Source organism: Misgurnus anguillicaudatus, chromosome 20, assembly GCF_027580225.2.
Source record: "Misgurnus anguillicaudatus chromosome 20, ASM2758022v2, whole genome shotgun sequence".
Classification (NCBI taxonomy): Eukaryota; Metazoa; Chordata; class Actinopteri; order Cypriniformes; family Cobitidae; genus Misgurnus; species Misgurnus anguillicaudatus.
The window spans coordinates 6,397,018-6,419,475 of NC_073356.2; the positions used below are offsets into that span (position 1 = coordinate 6,397,018).

Here is a 22,458-nt window from a genome sequence, read left to right on the forward strand (position 1 = left end):
GCCATGGATAATGTCCAAGAAAGTGATATATCAATTTAAATTTTTTATGGAACATACCCAAATACTTATAAATATAACGGTGTTCACTTACAGTATCTTGTTTCAATATCATAGTGTCTTATCTGTCTGGATAGGAGCTGTGGCAAGTTTAAGTACATATTTCACACTGTGTAATCTTCTGATACTGGTTCACTGACCTTTTATAAAAGGTAGAATCTGTAACAATTACAATATCCGTGCACCGTTATCTTACGTGATTACAAAGTTAGGGGGATAGTTGACATAAGAGTGTGGCATGAAAATCTGCTATAGGGATGCTGTTTAGCACTGTCAGACAATGCCGCTTTAACATGCAAGGTATGGTCGGACTAGAGGAAATATTCTAGCTCATACTTCATGTTTCTGGACCTGTGAACGCTCTTCAGTGCAAAAGCGACAATAGTCGGAATAAGTTCTCATATAAACCCATCTATGATCTGAGCTACAAGGCTATCAGCTCAAGCAAATACAGTACCCTTCACCATGTTACATTTACATTTTTGCAATTGGCAGACACTTTCATCCAAAGTAACTTACAAAGTTTACACTTTTTCAGAATGGGTGTTCCCTGGGATCTAACTAATGAGGAACAGGAACACTTTGCCCAGACTTGACATAAAATACCATCATCTTCCAAGCAGACACTTGCATGAGTCATTATAATATTAATATTTTACTAAAAGTCAAGCTCAAATTAAGTTACAAAGTTTTTTTTCCAAGTTAACATCCAAGATTCTTTACGTCAATAAAATAATCTCCTAACTAAAATTTGCCGGTACAGACTGTATGTGTGAAAAAACTGGAGACTCTCAATCTGACCATCCAAGACCAGCTAGATTGGTCAGAACCCCTTTAAAATGATCCTGATATTCCAGCTGACCAGTTTGAAAGACCTGCTTTTTTTAGCATTCATCATCTGAATTCATCATCTGAATTCTCTATAAATGTGACAAGCTGTGCCTTTGTTAGTTGGAGGTAAACTAAAAAATTCCATTGTAGATAACAACCATTAAAGCCATGCCATTATGTGACTTTCTTCATAAATAAAGTTTTTAATATAATTATGTGATCCTGTCTATGAAATTCAGGCTAAAAGAAGAACCGTACACACACAGCTCCGGGTAATGGCTTAAGGATATTTTTATATTGCTGTTCTTTAAACCTTTTCAGGTTGTTTCCTGATAATAAAGAATATGTATAATGATTATGTTTGACGAGTGATGCATGTTATACACGACTCAGACTAACAGTGATTTCAGATCGATAAGGACTTACTGATCAAAAGCCGTGGTACATGAAATAGCTGTGAATAATATCAGCTGTGCGATTCAGAATAGTTATCGGCCACGCATTATTAGTGTATAACGGCATTTATTGGTGCACCCCTACTTTATATTCTGTCTCTTTGTATTGTAAGACTTTGTGCTGTAAGACAAAGTGGATCAACTTGTCAGACGCTATTCTGGATTTTGCCGTTACTCTTGTTCGATGGCTCTGAATGTCAAAACACCTCTTAAAATGCTTGCTACGGATGCAAAAAATGCGGAGAATTAAAAGCTATCCACATTTTTTTAATGAAGGATCTAAGTTTTGGAGGTTGACAAAAGTAAAGATTTATTTTTTAACATTAGAAAATTTCAGGACAAGAATTTTGGACTCAAAGATCTTAAGAAGACAATTAATATTTTAACCTTATTTATTGAAATTAAAACCAACAAAAGCATATAATTCTAGTGCTACATTCAAACATGGCCACATATTGATAATTTTAGATATCATTGGTTTTTGCATATCTTGTGACTAGTTGTGACCCGTGCTGGCAAATTGAGTAAAAATGCGCCAAATTTTAAGCTAGAGGCAAAAGAAAGAATAAATTTCGATTTTGGTCAAAATTGCACGTGACATTTTAGTTTTGTTTTTAAAACATGCTGAAATTACAAAAGACAGTGCAGGACTTGCTTGATGTTAAAAGATTTATTAAGAGCAATAAGAAATTAAAACGATCTTACTCGCGCTGACTGACAGATCCGAACCATACGCATGGATGCTCAACCTTGATATGTACACAAATACACAGAATTACAGTTTTAAAAATATCTGTTTTGACATGAATTCACACAAATGTAATCTGTTATGTCTTAAGTGAATGTTTGGTTAACTGTTGGGGACAAATATCTGATGTGTAACATTATATAAGATCCTTGCATTACAGTAAATCTTAAAGGTGCAGTGTGTACATTTGTGCGGCATCTAGTGGCGAGGTTGCGAATTGCAACCAAAGGCTCAGTCCACTGCTCAACTCTTGCTTTTGAAACACATAGAGAACCTACGGTACCCACCACCGGACTTAGTAAAAAAGTTTGTCCGTAATGAGCTTCTGTAAAAACATGGTGGCACAAAATGGCGACTTCTATGTAAGGGAACCCTCGGTGTATGTACCTAAATATCATTCTAAGGTAATAAACACATAACGGTTCATTATGAAAGGTCTTTATACACCCCTGATAATATGGTTTTTGTATTTTATTTTGCATTTCTGTCAAGAGATCCTTTTAAAAAATTATACACTGCACCTTTAAAGCTGCCTGTCTCAATGTCAATCAAACAATAAAAGAAAAAAGTTTAACCAATTTTTCCTATAGATAGTGTTTTTGACTTTGTACAAATTGTACATCGTTTAGAAGGTTTTTTTTAAGAGAGAATGTTAAAATATATATGACATTTGCGTGAAACATATCATATTTTGTCACCAGACAAGCAAGAACTGATGAGATTTGAAGCTATCCATGTGCTATCATATTTGAATTTAGTGCTAGGATGTGCATGTTTGGGTTTCATTTTATTATTTTGTTTTACTTTCAAGGAGTATATTTAGGGATGCAGTCTAACATTGGCATACCCTGTCATCCCATTTTGAGGTGGTTTACATTTAGCCAGGCCAAATAATAGCATCAGCATTTTTTACAGAGTGCTAGAGGCATTTGTGAAGGCAATATAAAGCTGCCATCAGTTAAAAGCTTTAAGAGTATGAAGTGCTTGCTGATGAGACAAATGCTGCCAAATTTTCTGTTCAAATTTTCTGAGTCACCATGGCAACTATTAAAGTGGTGAGCCGAGACACAGGTCTAGAAATAGAACAACTCATTCTAGTCAATAAAGTCTTTTCATACACAAAGGTCTGCTGTGTTGCACCACAAGGGCGCTGACTGATAAATGCAGTATTTATACTTTATTATTTTACTTTTTGTTCATTTTACATTTCAACCATAGTACCTAGGTCACAGTTAAAATTTTATCAAGCTGTGTTTATTCAGTTTTACACAATCATATTACCTACACATACAGCTATACAAAATGTTACACAAATAACATATATAAGCAAATAAGCAATAAGAATATCATATATACAAATGCATATACTTTTACATGTAGTCAACATCCTTCTCATTACCCCTTTTTCTAAGGTACTGTTTATACCTGGTATTAAGATGTGTTTTAGTTAATCAAATCACAAGTGGATGAGACAGACACATTCACGTTTACACCAGGTTTTTTAATCCGTCTCTTTTATTCACTTTCAACACCCCCTCAGTAGTGGGCAAAAGTCTGTGGGCAAGTCCCTCTGCTTTCATTTCAAGGTGGTGTGTGTAAATTTTAGCAGCATTTAGTGGTCAGATTGCGAATTGCAACCAACAGCTCACCCCTCAATTTGCATTTCCGTCAATTTGCATTTCTGTCAAGAGATCCTTCTAAAAGTTACACAATGCACCTTTACACGTGAATGGGGGAAATAACAGGTTTAAGTTGATGCAAACTAATACTATGTCAAAGTCCGCTGCTTGTGTTGTTAGTAAACATGCTGCACAGAGTTTTGAACATGTGTACCAGTTTCTCTAATATTTCTGAGCAATTGATGAAATAAGCTTGCGCAACTCAAAATGAAACAAAAATGAAAAAGGCTTTTTTTATCAATGAAAGCCTAAAGATAGCGCTATACACTGTGTGCTTCTGCTAGAAGTCATGTTCCATGTAAAAACATTGTGCTTGGTACATCACACATTAGATCAAGTCTTTTGTGGCTGCTTGAACACATTCGACCACATGCACGTCTACACCACAAAAGCAATCTGGTCTAATGTGTTTTTAACTGAATGTGGTTGAAAGTGGATGAGCTCAATACTTTCACACCCCATTTACACTTGTATTTTGCTTCATCCACTTGTGACCAAAACACATCTTAATACCAGATGTAAACAAACTCTAATGCTCTTTTTAACAGCCATTTCTTGCTCCTAATTTAATTTAACCATTTTTAAGGTAGCACTTTCTTAATGACAGTTGGCTCCGATATTAAAGTACTTTAACTCTTTCCCCGCCATTGACGAGTTATCTCATCAACTGAGAGAAAACGCTTCCCTGTCAATGACAATTTTTTACGGCAATCAATGTTTCCTCTATTATCCACTAGGTGGAGCTCTCACACAACTTATAAAACACTTATATTTAGTATTTTTTCTTGTTCTGATCTGTTTTTTATGTCTAGAAAAATAGCATGCTGGATGCATGTTTTAATCCCTCTCCATTCATTGTTCATTGTAGAGTTTCATGTTGGGAGGAACTTGTACACCTCAGCCCTGGCAGGAGTAAACACTCCCACATTCATCTGGTAAGAGTTTTTATATACTGTACACCTACAGTACGTCTGCCAATCTGACATGATGCAAGTGCTTTTAAAGGAAATAGGAGTTGAGACTCTGCTTGGTTTGTTCCACGTTAGTCCAAAACACACTCATGACTCATTAAGAGAATAGGTACAACCCTATTGGACCATGCACTTGGCGCAAAAATGCAAGTCCACCTTCGCCTTGCAGCTTGTACAGAAGAGAACCACTAAATGCTTATACTATAAATGTTTTCTATTGGACAGCATGTTGTCTGGTAATTGGCCGCTGTTTGTGATAAGCCGCATAAAGTTTAAATGTTTTTACTTTTGAATTAGTTCCAAAATTTTTCTATTCTATTTATATCAGACCGGAGGTTTAAGAGGTTTATTTCAATCACATAAAACCTAAATACCTGATTTTTACACATTAGGGGTGTCACGATTCTCCAAATCCTCGATTCTGTGACATTTTCTATTCTAAGGTCACGATTCAATTCGATTCTCGTTTTTTACATTTTTTATTATATATTTTTATTATATATTATATATATTATTTATTATTATTATTATTATTATTATTATTATTATAGTTTCACATTAACATGCACATTGCGTGCTTTACCTCGCATGGGGGTTTGTGGGGTTAACTTTACTGGAGAGAGCTTGTAGAGAGAGAATTCTTCAAAATGCGCACGTCTTGGACTCCTAGCATCTGAAATTAAACCAGTGCGTCATAAGCAGCTGCGCTTCTCTCTGTCTCACGTGCACGCGCTCTCACATCTATCCGAAGTATAAACATAAACTAAAGTAGTAATCCTTACGTATTTGTTTAGTTTTATGCGTTTCATGACATGGGGCGTGGCAGCATCAACGATCCCATTTTTTAATTCGAAGTTCGAGGTTGTGACTTAATTTTGATCAAAATCGTGACACCCTTAGAACACATATTGTTTATCAAATAAGGTTTCGTTCCTAATACTTTCCTTGTAATCTGAGATTAGTAATGGACCAGTGTTGTTAAAACATTTCTAAAGTAGCAACTTTATAATTGAATAGTTTTTACATTTGATTTGAAAAAAAAGTATTATTACTATTTGAGAGATGATTTGATGTACTTGTACTTATGCTTGAGTATTGTTCAACAATCCAACTGTCACTTTGGATATGCATTATCCAATATAATTTTTAACAGCACTGTTTATATATAATGTATTTCCCTGATTGTGTTTTTATATTAAGCATTGACACAAATTGTATAAGCTGTGTTTGTCCAACATGGCATTAGGAAACCTGTAAAGTGATAAGTGCAGAAAGTCAATCCGTTTATTCTTTTATCAGATTAATTAAATGAAAATGAAAACACCATCTGCTACCCCTCTGTTGCCATGTCAATGTGCCTACAGTATATTTAATACAATGATTTTATCTTTACCATCAAATTAACTAATAACTATACAAATACACCTGTTATAAACCCCTGTTTCTATATGTTGTAAACCACCTGTAGCTAGTGTTCATGCATATACTGAATATAGTGTCATGTAAACCAGAGGCATTACTTTGTTTCGAAAAGAACCCCAAAATGAAAACACATGCATGTACTGCTTTCATGAATATGCGTTGGAGACTAAATTTTCGCACACAAAAAGTATTCACGACTCTTCATCTCATTCCTGCACAACACCAGCATTGCTGCACACCACTCATGTCATGTTTCTTTTTCCAGTTTTAGCCCAATCACTCATGTCCATCTCATTCCCCATAAGCCTCTTTTCTGGTTGGATGTGTCAGGATGAGAGTTTCAGCTGACTTGAGGGACAATGAGGAGTACGGTAGCTTCTAAGGGCATGACCAATTGTGTGTGTTCACATGCAGATCTGTTTCTGCATGGCTGCATTCTCTCCTTAGATGGCCTTTCCCATATGACAGATCTCTGCCTCCACAGAGAAAACAGTGTTTTCAATGATATACAATGTGGTTTAAAATCGTCCAAACCTTTGCGCACCCTTATCTGTGAGCACCGGAGTAATATTAGAATGGGGGATATCCAATAGCGAATTAAACAAGCTGGGCACAATGTTACTGTGGGTTCACACCAGCCGCGTTTGAGGCGTAAAATTTGCATCTACCGCTTCTAGTTTGTCGCTTGAACATTTTGAGTTTACTTGCTTCATTCGCGCGTGAAATTCTAGTCATTGAGACATTCACGTGGAAATTCGTGTCACGGGAGGGCCTTCCATAGGCTTCTGCGACTCCGCTTACTTCCTGTATTCACGTCACTACTAGAGCAAGCTCCAAAGTTAAAAGTTTTCAACTCGCATGTTTCCCGCGGCAATGCTCAATTCGCGCCATTCGCGCAAATGAGGCGGAATCGCGTCTACCGTGCCGCGGTAAACGCCTCATTCGCACCGCAAGAACTCCAGACGTGCGTGAACGCATCTTAACATTGACTTAACATCGAAATCACTCGCACTTGACACCTCAACCACGGCTGGTCTGAACGCAGCATTAGTGCTTTACAATAAATTGGTATTGAAAAACACACAAGAAAAAAAGCCCTCAAGAGAAGGTGAATATGCGCGTGTAAAATTTTGTAAAAAAATGATTACAAAAAAAAACCTTTTTTATAGAAGTTGTGTATATTTTTGCACAGTGTGCCTTGTTTTTAAAGTAAGCCTAATTAAGGCATACACCTGTTTTCTGTTTATAGAGGTGATCATTTTAATATCATGCCTGATGAAGACCTGATGGGCTAAACGTTGCACTATTGAATTATATTTGAAGCATTTCAATCGGTGTGCGGGCTTCTTTGTTGTTTTTACACGATAAACTGTACCACTTTTAACAGTGATGCATATCATTCATGTGTTAAAACACATGCAGAGGGGTCATCAGTAAGGCCTTGTGTCCACCAAAGCATTCAAACGCAGCTGAAAATGGCAGATGCTGACTGTGGGCACTTGGCAGGTGGGTGCTAAAATTGCTGTACAGTTGCTGGCATTTTTTTACAAACTCACAAGTGAACACAGACACTTTTCACACATCCGTGTTTGCAAACCTCAAATTGTCATACATGAGTTAACGCAGCTATTGCGTTTAAAATGGTCCATAGGGAAACTTCAAATGATTGTTGTTAGAATTGTAGTATTTTTATGAGGTGGTGAAAATGTGCAACTATAACAAATGAAGAAAGCTTTGTCATAGTCTTTATCTTGTATAATTTTTATAGTAATGCTTAATGTCTTACTCCGATTTTGTTTTTCAGTTTGTTTAATTGTTTTTGTTTTTCTTCTTTCCAAGTTATATTATTCTGTACATTTTATCATTTCACTTTGTGCTTGTAGCATTTCTAATATTTTAATAAAAAAGGGGTGTTTTCACATTCCTTGAAAGATTTGGTAACCCTTACATTTAGAGACATTAATCTCCTTGTGCAAATTCAACAAATTCATCAATTGAGAAATCCCATCAGTTTCGTGTGAAGGGTTATCTGATTTAAGGTAAGGTGATAATAAGATGTATTATTAGAATGGGTAGCAGTAAGCTAACTCCTTTGGGTTTTAATGGGATAGCGACTAACGTTGTGAACGCGGAGTTTGTTGTACACTTATCTAGTTATAGTTTTTAAACATAATACTGAATACACCAACTAGCTTCTTTTCCTCTCTTGGCTGTCCCTACAGTATGATTCCATGTTTTCTCTGTTGTTTATAACCAAACCTTTTTACAGCTGCAGTAAATTATAAAACAGCCCAAATAAACACAACCCTCCGCTCTTTAAATTTTACTCACAACTATGTTCAGCTAACTATATGCCAAACTAGTTGCCTAATTTGAGGCTGGTTAAGTGGCACATGCTGGCGGATAGGGCTGAGTTAGAGTTTTGGTAATATGTCTATTTTTTTTCCCAGTGGGATACAGAACGAGACAACCCAGTCTACAGTATATCGTTACAGTCTGAAATATGACCCTCTTTTTTGCATCAGAAGCTCTGCCAGAAATGTACACTGAGGTTGCATGTTGTGCAGCTGTATATTTTCATACAGGGAGGAAAACCCTGTCTTTTGAATTTTATGTTAATCATACGCCGTTTTAAAGGGGTGTTAAACAGGTGGTTTTGATTGTGTTTATGGGGTGCACTTAGGGCTGCGACAACGCGTCAATTCGTCAGACCCAAAAAGGCGGCGCCGTAGAGTAGTAGCAACTAGGGATGGGCATTTATCTCTTTTTTTTTCATTTCGATTAATCCATAGCTCTGAAGAACGAGTACTCGATTAACTGGGGGCGGGGCAATCAAAGGGGCGGAGCATATGCGTCATGGTGAAAATGAAAATATTTTTATTAAAAACACTCAAATAAATCTTTATTTTGAAGAAACTATGACAGAACAGTGACCACATAATAGATTCTTAATTAATTAAATGTTTTTTAACAGAAACCTCTAACAGGAAAAGCTGCGTGATGAAGTGAAACTAAAGGGTTAATAAACACAAACTAAAGCGCTTTCTGTGATGCACTCAACATAATATTAAGCTTTTATACAACATAAATGGATATACAACATATATCTGCACAAAAATACAAGACTTCAACTAAGTTTTCAACTAAGTTATGTACAGAAAGTTTAACTCCCGTTGTGGACATGCACCATAACAGCGCGCTTTAAACACCTCCAGTCAAAGCACAAGCTTCATAACATTAAGCAACTTTAAGTCTTTTGCTATCATTTTAGCGATTAGCTGTGTCGTGTCGTCCCCTTACCTGTTCTCAGTCAAGGTATCTCTTGGCATTTGATGTTTAAATATAAGTATCCATTGAACTTTTGACGGCACTGTACATTTTTGCACCTGACGGACTGTATTTCCGAAATTCACGGCATCCTTTAAACCATAGAGCCTCAGTGATGTGAGGTGTGGCCGGTGTAGCTGCCGATCCTGTTCCCCTCGGAATGTCTGTTGTCCTTCTCGCTTTTTGTACACCCAGCTGTTTTTTTTTGTCAATATTTATTTTAAAGTTTAGATTGTTGTGAGCTGTATTAGTTTGTACAAACTCTGTACATATGCTATAGCATACTAAAACATAAAAATAAATACAAAATACGCAGATATGCTTAGGTACCTGCGCATGCGCTGTCCGCAGAAATGCTTTTTTGACTGGAAGGGGAACAAACATTCCGAGGGGAACGAAATCGGCTGCTACACCGGTGCGCGGAATTATCTGTTTGTTTTTGAATCATGCATGGTAATGTTATGTCATACGCCGGTCTGCGTAGCTCAACGCGCACCCAGTGTTGCCAACTATTTTCAATGAAAAGTAGCTAAAGCTTGCTTGGAAAGTCGCTAAATGTCGCTAGATTACGTCACTACGTCATTTGCATAACAGTGACGTCATAACGTTGTATTTGCATTCTTACTACATTGGCTTTTTCAAATTTCTCTATGAACGGTCACAAATGATTTTAATTAGGGCTGCACGATTTGGGTAATTTTTCCCATTGCGGTTATTGATGCTAATATTGCGATGTGCGATTGTGATTATACTAAATGGTATCATGAGTCAACTTGATGGGTTTAAAGGAAAATCCACACACAGTTTGGTGATAATGCTAAAATGTGTATTTGTAAAACTAGAAATGTTTTCGTATTGCCATGTGATGTAGCAACTGCTCAGTGTCAGTAATCCTAAATCCAAAATACCGCCATACAACAGATGTAGAGTTTTTTTTTAGCTACCAGATCACTGTCAACCTCCTCTGCATCCATCTTCGCTCTGGTATAAGTGACGACGCACACCACACACGTGCATGCCACACGTGCACTGCCTTTTTTGTTCGTTTTTCGTTTTTGTTCGTTTTCTGAAGGTGCTGCTGCTCAGCTCACTCAAATACATTTATTTTTGTACAGTGATTTATTTTATTGAAAGACAATTTATTCACATCCCGCCATAAATTCAAGCCATCGCTGGATCAGGCAGCTCCGGCTTCCCGCATGCACAATTATGCCGTCTGGATGTGGAGAGATTAACAACATCTCCTGTCCTGACTGCAGCTGGGAGAGACTCTGCTCTGCTGCACGAGGACTAGACCGCCTGTGAGTGCGTTGGGATGGGGGTGGAGCCCACAGAAGCAGCGGTAGCTGCTCGTTGAGAAGAGTGAATGATACGTGCTTTCAAGTCAAAAAGTCTCCAACAACGCCAGAAAAAGTCGCTTGATTTGTCGGTAGTCGCTTTATTGAAAATAAGTCGTTAAAGGGGTCTGAAAAGTCACTAAATCTAGCGACAAAGTCGCCAAGTTGGCAACACTGCATGCACCCCGCCGCATGAGCAGCGTGAGCTCGCGGTGCTGTAGCAGCAGTGCTGCGATCGTTTCTGCGTTGGTTCTATTTTTGCTGCGCTGCTCACGCTCAATTAAAGTGACAGTGCTTTATTTATGGTTTAAATGCTTGTGGATTGATGCGAAAAAGTGTCATTTTGCCATAAAATCATGAATGTGATGCCAAGTGTGTTTTAAACAGTCATGACTTTGAGCAATTTAACAGAAAACAATGAAATATGTAAAAACACACTGTTGCCAGAAGACTGCGCTTTCATTCACTCTCTGTCCAGCAGTAAATGAGTCCTCATCTATCTTAAACTTAAGAGTCATTACATGGACTAAACTAGAACAGCATGAAAACAATGTGGATTAAACAAATCAAGTTATAAAAATTACACTGACCATTTAAAGGCACATTAAAGAGGTTTTGCTCATAAATGCATGTAAAATAAAGTAATGTGAACTTGAGATTTTTAAACTGTTATTAAACTGCACAGTATGCGCTGCAAATGCTTTATTGAATGCTACCTCTGACTAAGAATGCATTATTTTGCAGTATTTTTTATTTAGAAATTTTAAGAGCAATAAACATATATTGAAATGTTTCCATTCAGATATGTAAATCAACATGTATAATTTGCTATTAGTTAATTAATAGGGAGATAATCGAGAATCGAATCGAAGTCGAATCGGACTGATAAAAGGAATCGTTAGATTAACCGATGCATCGAAAAAATAATCGCTAGATTAATCGTTAAAAAAATAATCGTTTATCCCAGCCCTAGGTGCACTGTTACAAGCGTTCTTTCTTTGTTAAAAAACACATTATTTTTTACACATTTATTCTACACTGCTGTTTCCATTCTCATAAAAACGAGCAGTTGAGTTCCTGGTTCTATGAAGCCCCTCCCTCAGAAATGCGCAATATGCTGCGATTTTGTGTTGCAATTCGCTAACCACCTACCGCGCCGTTGTCCGGAAACGTCATGGCCCTTACCGTTAGTTGCATGTGCTCCGGTGTATTGTAAACATTGGACTCAATGTTGCTTATCAGTTTGAGCCCAAATCAGACCCAGGGAATATTAGTAAAGATGATCATTGACTTTTCAGGACATTTCAGAATGTTATGTTTTTTGTTTTTAGTTATCTCATACTGTTTAAATGCATCATTATTTATTTGATTACAGACTGTGGATCTACAGTAATCATTACCGACTGTGTAGCACCATTAGTTTGGTCTTTATAGAACAGGTGTAGCCAAATATCTAGCGCCAAAAATATGTGCCCATTACGAAAACAAACATGTGGCTTTACTACAGTGCCCAAACAAAACAGAACCATGTTTTGCATGCCTGTAGCTATATGAGCATGTGAGTGAACACTACGTAAAAGCTCTAGTCCAAGAATAATTTACACTGATCAGTGGCGGTCCTGGCTAGATTTACGCCCTGGGCGAACCATCCCTTCGCCGCCCCCAGAAAAAAAATTACCCCCAAATCCCGCCACCAACATGTATTTTATTATATATAATCTTAAATACAAAAAGGTAACAAGAACAGAGAAAAACAAGATAAATAAATGTAATACATATTAACACACACACACACACACACACACACATACACTACAAATTATTTAAAAAGCTAAATCACTGTGTAGCTTACAAAATGGCATGTCAATTTATATTAGAAGTTATTTAAGTTCACATATAGCGTATATAGCAATAAAAAAGGACACAGTCAGGAGGTCTGTGTGAATTTTGCACTTGTTGTGTTGCAAACACAAACTAGACTGTGTGTTGCTTATGGGTGAATTTAGTTGCATGACATGGTGCCTCAATTCTAATAGTTGCTAGTTCAGCAAAACTAAAACCAAAAAAAAAGTCGTGTTCTGTGGCTAATAGCAACATATTAGCAAGAGGGCGAGGCTAATATAAATAACGTTAGCCTATTTCCTACTGTCACTCACGTCGTCACTCATAGAAACCGGCATACCTTTATCTTTATAATTTTTCCTCATCTTCTTTTCTTCTTTTTCTGATCTGGGCAACTGATGGCTTCTTTTGTCTTTTAATTCGATCCATGGCATGATGATGATGAAGACTCAACATCATTAACTTTGCATTACATTTTGCCAACAACAACGTCCGTTCGCCCGTCAATCAACCGGTGTCACGTGACGTGAGTCACGTAGATGACTCTAAATATTTTTTTTCCACAAAATCCAATTTATAACATGTTCGTAGGTATATGGGTCTATGTTAATTTTAGGAATGAAAAATACAATTTATTTGGAAGCAGACGCAGCAGTTTGTGTTGTGTGGCCTCTGGCCTGGGATCAGTCTATCCCTCGCTCGCCCCCTATAAGGCGAGCGAGCGATTTGATTTGCAGTCGCAAGTTGGCCCGCCCCTTTCTCCCGTGGCTCTTCTGACACGCACACAACCTGTGGATGACTCTCAGCACTAACTTGACATGGAAATGAGCGTTAGTCTAAAAAACCGCTTTGATGTTTTTTTTTTTTTTTGCGCTCGTGCGCCCTCACAAAGATTGCGCCCTGGGCGTTCGCCCACATTGCCCATAGCAAAAACCGGCCCTGACACTGATCACACAAACGCCAACAAACACCAACATTTGAAGTTTGCTGGTGGGATTTAAAAGAAGTTTCCAGGTGTTTGTAGATAAGTTAGGGCTACACGGTAATTGTTAAGTAGTCACATTATTGTAATTATGGTTATTATTGTCGGTTAATACATTACATTTACATGTTTTGAAATGTTTTATAACTTTCTGTGAAGCAGCTGCATGGTAACTCTAAACACTAAATAATATAATGTAAATAACAAGTAATTATGGGAGCTATGTTGTTAGTAAAAAATACAAAACGAATGGCCAAATGACACGTCAACTTATCCATATTTAAAATCTCAGATTCACCACTGTGTTTGGTGCTCTAACATACTGCCGAAATGCACAGAAATAAGCACAAATAGACAGCTGTAAGACTTCTGAGACTTTGGGCCATTATGTAATTGTCTCACCCGTAATTGTAAGCCTGATTCGTTTTTTGGTTAATTGTGCAGCCCTAAGATAAGTATAAATTAGAATTTAGCTAACTTTTTTAAACCTGGTTGGCTGGTCTTAACCTGTTTAAAATGGAAGTAATAATACCTTACATTTATATAGCGCTTTTCTCAGTACTCAAAGCGCTTTACATATGAACGGGGGAATCTCCTCAACCACCACCAATGTGCAGCATCCACCTGGATGATGCGACGGCAGCCATATTGCGCCAGACCGCTCACCACACACCAGCTTATTAATGGAGAGGAGACAGAGTGATATAGCCAATTAGTATGAGGGATGATTAGTAGGCCAATGGGCAAGTTTGGCCAGAATGCCGGGCACACCCCTACTCTTTTCGAAGGACATCCTGGGATTTTTAATGACCACAGAGAGTCAGGACCTCGGTTTAACGTCTCATCCGAAGGACGGTGCTTTTTTTTGACAGTATAGTGTCCCCATCACTATACTGGGGTGTTAGGACCCACACAGACCACAGGGTGAGCACCCCCTGCTGGTCTCACTAACACCACTACCTGCAGCAACCAGCAAGTAGCTGGTTTAAGATGGTCCTCCCAGTCTGGCAAAGTTGGTTAAAGCCCGGAATACACTGCACGATTTTTGTCCTCTTATAAGATCATTACCTTATCACACTGTGTGACATGTATCATTTAAACTCGGGTACGAGAGGCATGTAGACTGTACAATGATTACACGGAAGCTTCGGTGGCAGGGTCACACATTGCGCAATGTCACCAGCATGCGCTCGTGGTAAACAAATACCAGCGCGCAGGTCGTAGCAGCAAACACACTGTGCGGTGATCATGCCGAATTTCTGTCAGAAAACTATCATAGGCTATCTTTGGACGCAAGACCGGGAAAACGGCCATCTTTGAACCTCTCTCACTGTATGACATAGGACCACCGATGGAGAGCCACGATCACAGAAATCGCGACGATAGTTTCACGATGGCAATCTTTCGTCTGGGACAGCCAATAATCGTGCAGTGTTTCCAGGGCTTAAGACAGTCAAGCTGTTGGGTCAACTGGTCTTCCAGCCAGACCAACTAAGACCACTTAAAAAAGTCAGTAGTGCCTCACTGCAGAACACGACATCCAGGGGGTGGGGTTGGATCAGATCCAGGGGGCGGGGCGGGATCCAGGTCCAGAGATCTCTTCCCACTGCCTTTTGATTGGTCGGCAGTTTAACAACAAGACACGTCATACACTTGTTGTTGCGTTACCATTTCTTCTTTGAGTGGTAACTAAATTAAGTTATTGTTTTGACAGAAAAACAAACTTTACTCATGACTACAATAAAAGTAGTGCCTTTAAGTTGAAATGTAAGGTTTTGGAGTAAAACATTTCGGGTACTACAAGTAATCTTACCACGCGCAGTTTAATACCTATGAATGTATATAGTATAAATATGTTATTTAGAAATGAATAATTAACATGTATGGCATGTTATTTAGAAATTAATAAATTGTTTATCTTGTATGGACTTGTTTTAACGTGTCTTTGCTTACAGCAATTAGGAAACAGGTTTCCCTCGCAGAAGGTTTACTTTTCACTTTAACAAATGTGCTAATAAAAGATATAAAATAAAATTGTGTTTTTATATTTATTCGTATAGGAATAGCCGTGTAACAAGTGGGATCATGTACAGGCAACCGGTTCGCAAATAAATCCCTTCAGTGATATCACCCTGTCGGGAACGTGTCCTACATCCCCTTACACCTAACTGTGATCATTATGAATCTTTCTCGACTTTATTATTACTCAAACGTACACTTAAATTGATAAGAGCAAACGTTGGCCACCACAGGTTGCAAATTATTGCAGGCTACAACAACGCAAATATACTGGTTCATTTTAGCGGAGCAAAGTATATAAAGTGGGAGGAGTTGGATCTAGATGTCGTGTTCTGCAGTGAGAACCATCTCCAAAAAGTGGCCAATACCCTCTAAAGCCAGCCTGCTACACCAGCTTAACCAGACTAGTTTTAGCTGGTCTTTTCAGTAGGGTAATTGGCTAGTGGAGCCAAACAGTTTTGTCTTTTGTTTATATCCTGGCTACAACATAATCCTTACTTTTCCCGAGGAATATTTTCTTTTGCATTGAGTATTGTAACTTTGCAGAAGTTGTTTATGTTCAAACAACAACATTACACAATTACTAAAGTAAAAAAGTGAAATCATAATGAAAGACCCCTTTAATAAAGATGATTATGACATCTCACACAAGTCTTTGACTTACATGCAAACGTTTATTCCACAAAATACCGGAATAATTATTGGCATTCATTCAAAAATGACAGAGATGTGAATTTTGGTCAGTATCGCCCAGCCCTAGATGGTACCTGAGAGGTTCAGATGTTGAATTTTAACAGTGGAATGTTTTACCCATTTTATCATCCACCAAGTCAATACTGTAAATATAATAATACAAAACTAATATAATATCTTATCAACCATTTTTTTTGTACGATTTTGTGGTACTATCATCTCTGTTGCACAAATGGAGTAAGACGTGCCAAAGTGTAATCACCACCACTAATAACATAAAAAATTTGGGGTAGTTCCAATACATCATTTCGTACAAATAAAAACGTGTTGCTACAGTATATCCCAGTATGTAATTTTAAAAGTATCTTCATCACATTATCTCCTGTGATATATTTACTCATAAAAGGAACATGCATGACTTGACTGATTCTTTGTCTCTTTCTCAGCATACACTGCTCCAACTGGCTCTGGGACGACTTGGATATTACACCGAGCGAGGTACCCTAAACTGCAATTTTATTTCTATCCGCAGGCCACTGTACCAGAGCCAAGAGTTCTGGTTTTAACTGCATGAATTATTTGCCTTTTTCTCAAACTGTTTACGTAAAGCATAGCACAGTTTAACAGTCTCAGACTAAGACCACCCACAGTCCATTCATTGATTATTAGATTCATATTGCACATTAAACTGGAAAGCACTTTCTTGATCTAGAAACTTGTGCTTTGCAGACTTTTCTTAAAGGATAATTCCGGTATTTAACACCCTGAGTCTCATTTCTGGTTTGTTTTGGATGAACTACAGTGATGGACACTGAAATTTTGACAATGTGTCGTGTCGTGACTTTTTGACTAGTGCTATTCACCGAGTGGTTTGTGGTGTTCGTTGATGATTAAAAACAAATATATAGACGCAATGTATGATTTCAATCCGTGTTATTTGCTATAGTGGATCTATTTTTTCAGATACCTCACAACCGCATATATACTTCCGCTCTATATTTGAGTCTTACAAAATGCCAAATAAAACACGACAGAAACTGTATTTCGCTACACTACTTGTTTTTGGTCATCGTCGGGCGCCACGAGCCACTCGGTGAGTAGCACAGTTTTGAAAATGAACGTTAAGTGTTGTTTTAATGACATGTTTGTGCATGGTCACTGACTTCCATTCTGAAGCAGTCAGAGACGCTTCTAAACGAAGACACGACCCATTGTCAAAATTTCAGTGTCCATCACTGTCATGCACCAATTTTTTTTAAGGGGGCACAGTGTCAACAGCTCACAGAAATTTGTGCATACACAGACATCAAACGAAATATTATAGAGCTTTCAGTCTTTTCCATGGCACTTACATTTCTAACAATCTGAAAACCCCTGCTTTCATGCAAAAACCTCCAAAATAAGAGTGATGACTAACTTTAATATCAAATACTATTCAATCGGAATAATGACACATTTGCATCATATTTACATCTGAAACGGCATGTTTTATTTATTTAAGTCTTAATGGCTTGTTTAATTGTGTCATTAATGCATTTTGCACAACAACTGCATTATCATATACAATTAATGTAATTTTAAATCCATAAAGTATATAAACAACGAAAATGACATAAGCTATAGCCACGTGATTGATTTTAATGTTCAATAATGATTTAAAAAATATATGTTTAGATAAAATTATTAGAGGAACGGATTTTTGCATTAAATTTTACCTCATATGTGAGCATGTGAGATTCCGCGCCCGCGTGAACTTTGGCGAACTTTGGCGTTGTGCCAAGAAGATGAATCTCTACAAATATAACGTTGAGACCGTCACATTTAAAACCACACATTTTCTACACAGAGGAGGTTAACTGCACATTACCGTACTGGGGTTTGGAAATGTTGTGAGCGTTTCTAACACGTTTTAATTCCTCAGATAGCCAAATGCAGCAGCAAGCCAGCAACAGGAGAGAGCTCATGAGCGCGCCCAGACGCTGATGACGTCTGCGACTGTGCTGACTGCAGCGCCAGCTGCCGCCAGAATAAAAGTAATGTAACATGATCAAAACACTATCAAAACGGCGAAAATCTCCGAAAAGTGACAAGGATGCAGCACAGAATGTATAATAGTGTGCATATTAAATAGATTAAAAGTCAAATAACAGATTAATGGACGCGTATTTGATTTTGAGGTTGGATGCAAAATCCATTGGCTCAAAAAAACCAAGGGGGCACGTGCCCCCTTAGTTTGAATGGACATGACGCCTCTGATCACTGTAGTTCATCCAAAACAAACCAGAAATGAGACTCAAAGTGTTAAATACCGGAATTATCCTTTAACTACAGACTACATGTCAGTTAGATGGTCTCTTCTTGACTAAGTGGAAAGTGACTTGTTTTCCTTTCTTTCTTCATTTCTATCTCTGATGTCATTTTTTATCTTATTTTGTTTTTTTGTGTCAGCAATCAGGGAGTCCGTGGATGACATAAGAATGATGTTAAAGGCCTAATATAAAACAGTATGTCAGGTAAAGTTTTATTTCAGTCTGTGTTCTAAACACTCACAAAACAGATGAGCTGTGCGTTGTCTACATAGTCAGCTGCTTTTTCAGACAAAATCCACATCAACCGTGTAGAGAAGACTCCACTCACGGTTGATCCTAAAAAGTATGTTGTTATGCTAAAGCCACAATAATTTATTCATATTTTGTTTACAATTTTTGTAAAACATTTATGGAAAAATGTTTATCAAAAATGTACTTTTAATCATTAATACATTGTAATCAATGCCCCTACATCCTTTATATCTGGGGTACACGTATGATGTCTTAAAATGCTGACTAGATAGGCAGCTAATTAGATTTGGGAACAGTGTTTTTGTTGTGACATGTATTTATTTATTTAATTAAATTTTAGCTATGTTGAATTTAAAAAAAATTCACAGTGCTTACTTGGGAATTTTAACAGATGGTTCGTTTCCTTTCTTTTTTGCACTCTGGTCTCACAGAATTCATGCTTTATAATCAGACTTTCTTTGTTTATATCCTGATGAAACATCACTGAAGACATTCACTGGGTCCGAAATCGCCTACTTCCATACTATATTCAGTAGTATGCAAATATGACTAGTCTATGCTTAAAGGCAGTTCTTTTCAAATGTACTGTGGAGATCAAAATGTATACAACTTTAAATAATGTTACTCTTCATCACTCAAAATTTGAAGGAATATTAGCTGTGGGTATAGCAATGTTCTACCAGCGTGTTTTACCGTATAACCAAGGCATTTCAACAAAAAATAAAAAAAATAAAGGTCACAGTTGTCAGAAATTAACACACCCATGTGGGGTTCAAATGGGTTGTACCTGGGCTGATATGTGGGGCCCAACTGGGTCACAGCTAATTTTGCCCTTAGTTTCCATGGTGACCCCACATGTGTTAGCCCAGATGGACTGATGATGACACCTTGATGGGCTCCATATATAGTAGGGCCCATATGGGTTAACCAGGTAGCTCCCATTTGGTGCCTACAGAAATCTGTCTACAGTACATGAGTTAGTGATGGGACCCAGCTAGGTCTTATGTAGGTCTCTTATGGGCCACAACAGGTATACAAGCAGGCTAATGTATTTGTGTGTTTGAGTTACCGTATTTTATAGTAAACCCATAAATACAAACATTACATTTATTCCAATAAAATGCCATAGGTATACAGTTAATAAGAAGTCAGTTGTTCATGTTTTTAAGCAAAGTTTATTTGAAATAATTTGAACATTACTATTATAACTTGTACATTTACAACTCATAAAAACAAAACAGAAAAAGGTCATCTTCGAACAGAGACAAAGTACAAGACTAAGCATGGAAAAAGCACAAGCACCACATCCAACAGCGACTGACAAAAGACAACTGAAACACTAGCGCAATATATACACATGGGTAACAACAACATAACAAGACCTGCCTCCCTGCTGAAAAAAACAGCATACCAGCAGGACCAGCATATGTTGTGTTTTGGTGCTGGTATGCTGGTGACCACCAGCTAAACCAGCATAGACCAGCATAATTCCCACGCTGGTCCATGCTGGTTTGATGCTGGTTTTTTTTCAGCAGGGCTGGGCAGACAATTAACTGGGAACCTATAAACAAAAGAACTACAAAATGACTTTAAGCATGAGACAGGAAACAGAAACTAAAAATACTAAAACCATGAAACACAGAACAAGACTGTGACACTCTAATCATACTTTACTTTTTTTATTTATTTAAGTAATTCAAGTATAAAAAAAACAACAATTTTTTTTTATTTTATTAAAATTATTTTTGTTTGCACTTACAAATTGATTCCCTTGTGTAGCCCACTTTTACCCCATGCACACATTTTCCATTCATGACCCAACTAGGAACCACATGGGGAGCCCACATGGGATCACCAATGTGGGTCCTAACTGGGTCAACCAAGTGGGCGCCAGATAAGATGCCCATTTTAATTCCACTCTGTACCCACTGTGTAACCCATGTGTAACCCCACATAAATGTGTTTACTGGATAGAGGACTTTGATTGGAATGACTTTAGCACATCTGCGGCTTCAGAAAATCACTAGTTTCTCGCACTGCTTTGGTGCTATCTTTGTACACATTTTCTGCTCCTTGGTAAAGGTTAGTATGGCCTTTTAAATCTGCTGATAAGAGGCTCGTCTCTTTCAATGAGGTGTTTTAAAATATGGTTGTCATATACAAATGAGTACCATACACTCCAACTGATGAGAGAAGGATAACATGAACTCCACTGCTTTGCTCCAATTGGTAGTCACTCCCAAATATCGCTCATTATTTGCATTCATTTAAACTTTTCTTAACTTTCTCGCATCACTGGACAAGCCCATACAGTCGGCAATGGTTTGAGTGATGAAGATTAACAAATTTTATAAATTGTTACCTCATTTTGATCACCATTGTATGTGATATAAAGGGAGGTAGCAATAAATGTATTCATGATGGTTAAATGCATTTGAAAAAATGCTGGGTTGTTTTTAACCCAGTGTTGGGTCAAAAAGGGACAAACCCAGCCATTTGATTAAATTTACACAGAAAATGGTTATATTTGACCCAACAATGGGTAAAAAACACCATTTTGGGTTGAAACAACCAGCATGTCTTAAATTAGAACTCGACAGTTTGGGTTCCTCCCTTTTTGGCCCAACGCAGGTTTAAAAATAACCCAGCATTTTAAGAGTGTGTTTAACAACACCTGCGTAAATTATTTTCATGGCTGTTGTTAGTACATTATAGGTCAACAAACATCTGGGTCACATGACTATGTAAACGTGGCAAATGTAATATGTCTGGAATATCCAGTATACGTACTGGACACACACACACGCACATAACCAGTAGAAAGTACTGTTTAAACACTTGATAAGTACTTCATTGATTTCAGATTCAGGGATTGTAACACACAGCATTCTCTCTCTCTCTCTCTCTCTCTCTCTCTCTCTCTCTCTCACAAAGAAATTAAATTAAAGGCTTTACAGCAAGCTTGTTTTGTGATTATGGCCTGCTTTTGTGAAATCACAATGAACATTCACCGTGACGGGATCATATAAAAGACCAAAGCAATTTTTCTCTGCCTTGCTACAGTATTTCTTATTTGTCTGTATTTCTCTCTTTCTAAATTTCATTGAAATAAGAGTAATGCCTTTTCTGTCTATGTCAGAGCAAGCAGACAAATGCAACCCCCGTTGGAAAGATGAGGCCATGCAGAATGGTACAGTAATACCATCATCATCCATTTATTTTCTTTCTCCGATAAGTGTTTGTGTACTTTATGAGGGAAGATTATATAGTGTTATCAGAAGTTGAAAGAGTCTTCTTCATACGTAATGGCCAGGCAGTGGTCAGAATGATCATATCTTCACATATTTTCGGTGGCTGGTCATTTGTATTATTCTCTAATATAAACTAACAAGGGTTTATGGTGCTGTTGTACTTTTAATTTACATTTATGATGCATTGTATTATTAAGCAAAACTCTTTATACAACTCTTTTCAAGCTGCAGCCCCACATTTGTCTGTAAATGATTAGATTTTTTTTTTGATTTGTTTAAGTCA

At 37.5% G+C, this 22,458-nt stretch overlaps 1 protein-coding gene across 13 annotated transcripts in view; it reads left to right on the plus strand.

Moving 5' to 3' along the window:
• The window catches only part of thrb (thyroid hormone receptor beta), a 117,014-nt gene that overhangs the window by 64,639 nt on the left and 29,917 nt on the right, over positions 1-22,458 (plus strand). For 5 of the 13 annotated variants that reach the window (XM_073858036.1, XM_055220315.2, XM_055220314.2 and 2 more), the window contains 2 exons: positions 16,810-16,861; positions 22,064-22,114. The exons of 4 other annotated variants lie outside the window; for them this stretch is intronic. In XM_073858036.1, coding sequence (XP_073714137.1) covers positions 16,810-16,861; positions 22,064-22,114 — 103 coding nt within the window. Of the gene's footprint in view, positions 1-4,638; positions 4,706-16,809; positions 16,862-18,811; positions 18,877-22,063; positions 22,115-22,458 lie in introns of all 13 variants that reach the window. 4 more of the 13 variants (XM_073858039.1, XM_055220322.2, XM_055220321.2 and 1 more) reach the window with 4 other exon arrangements.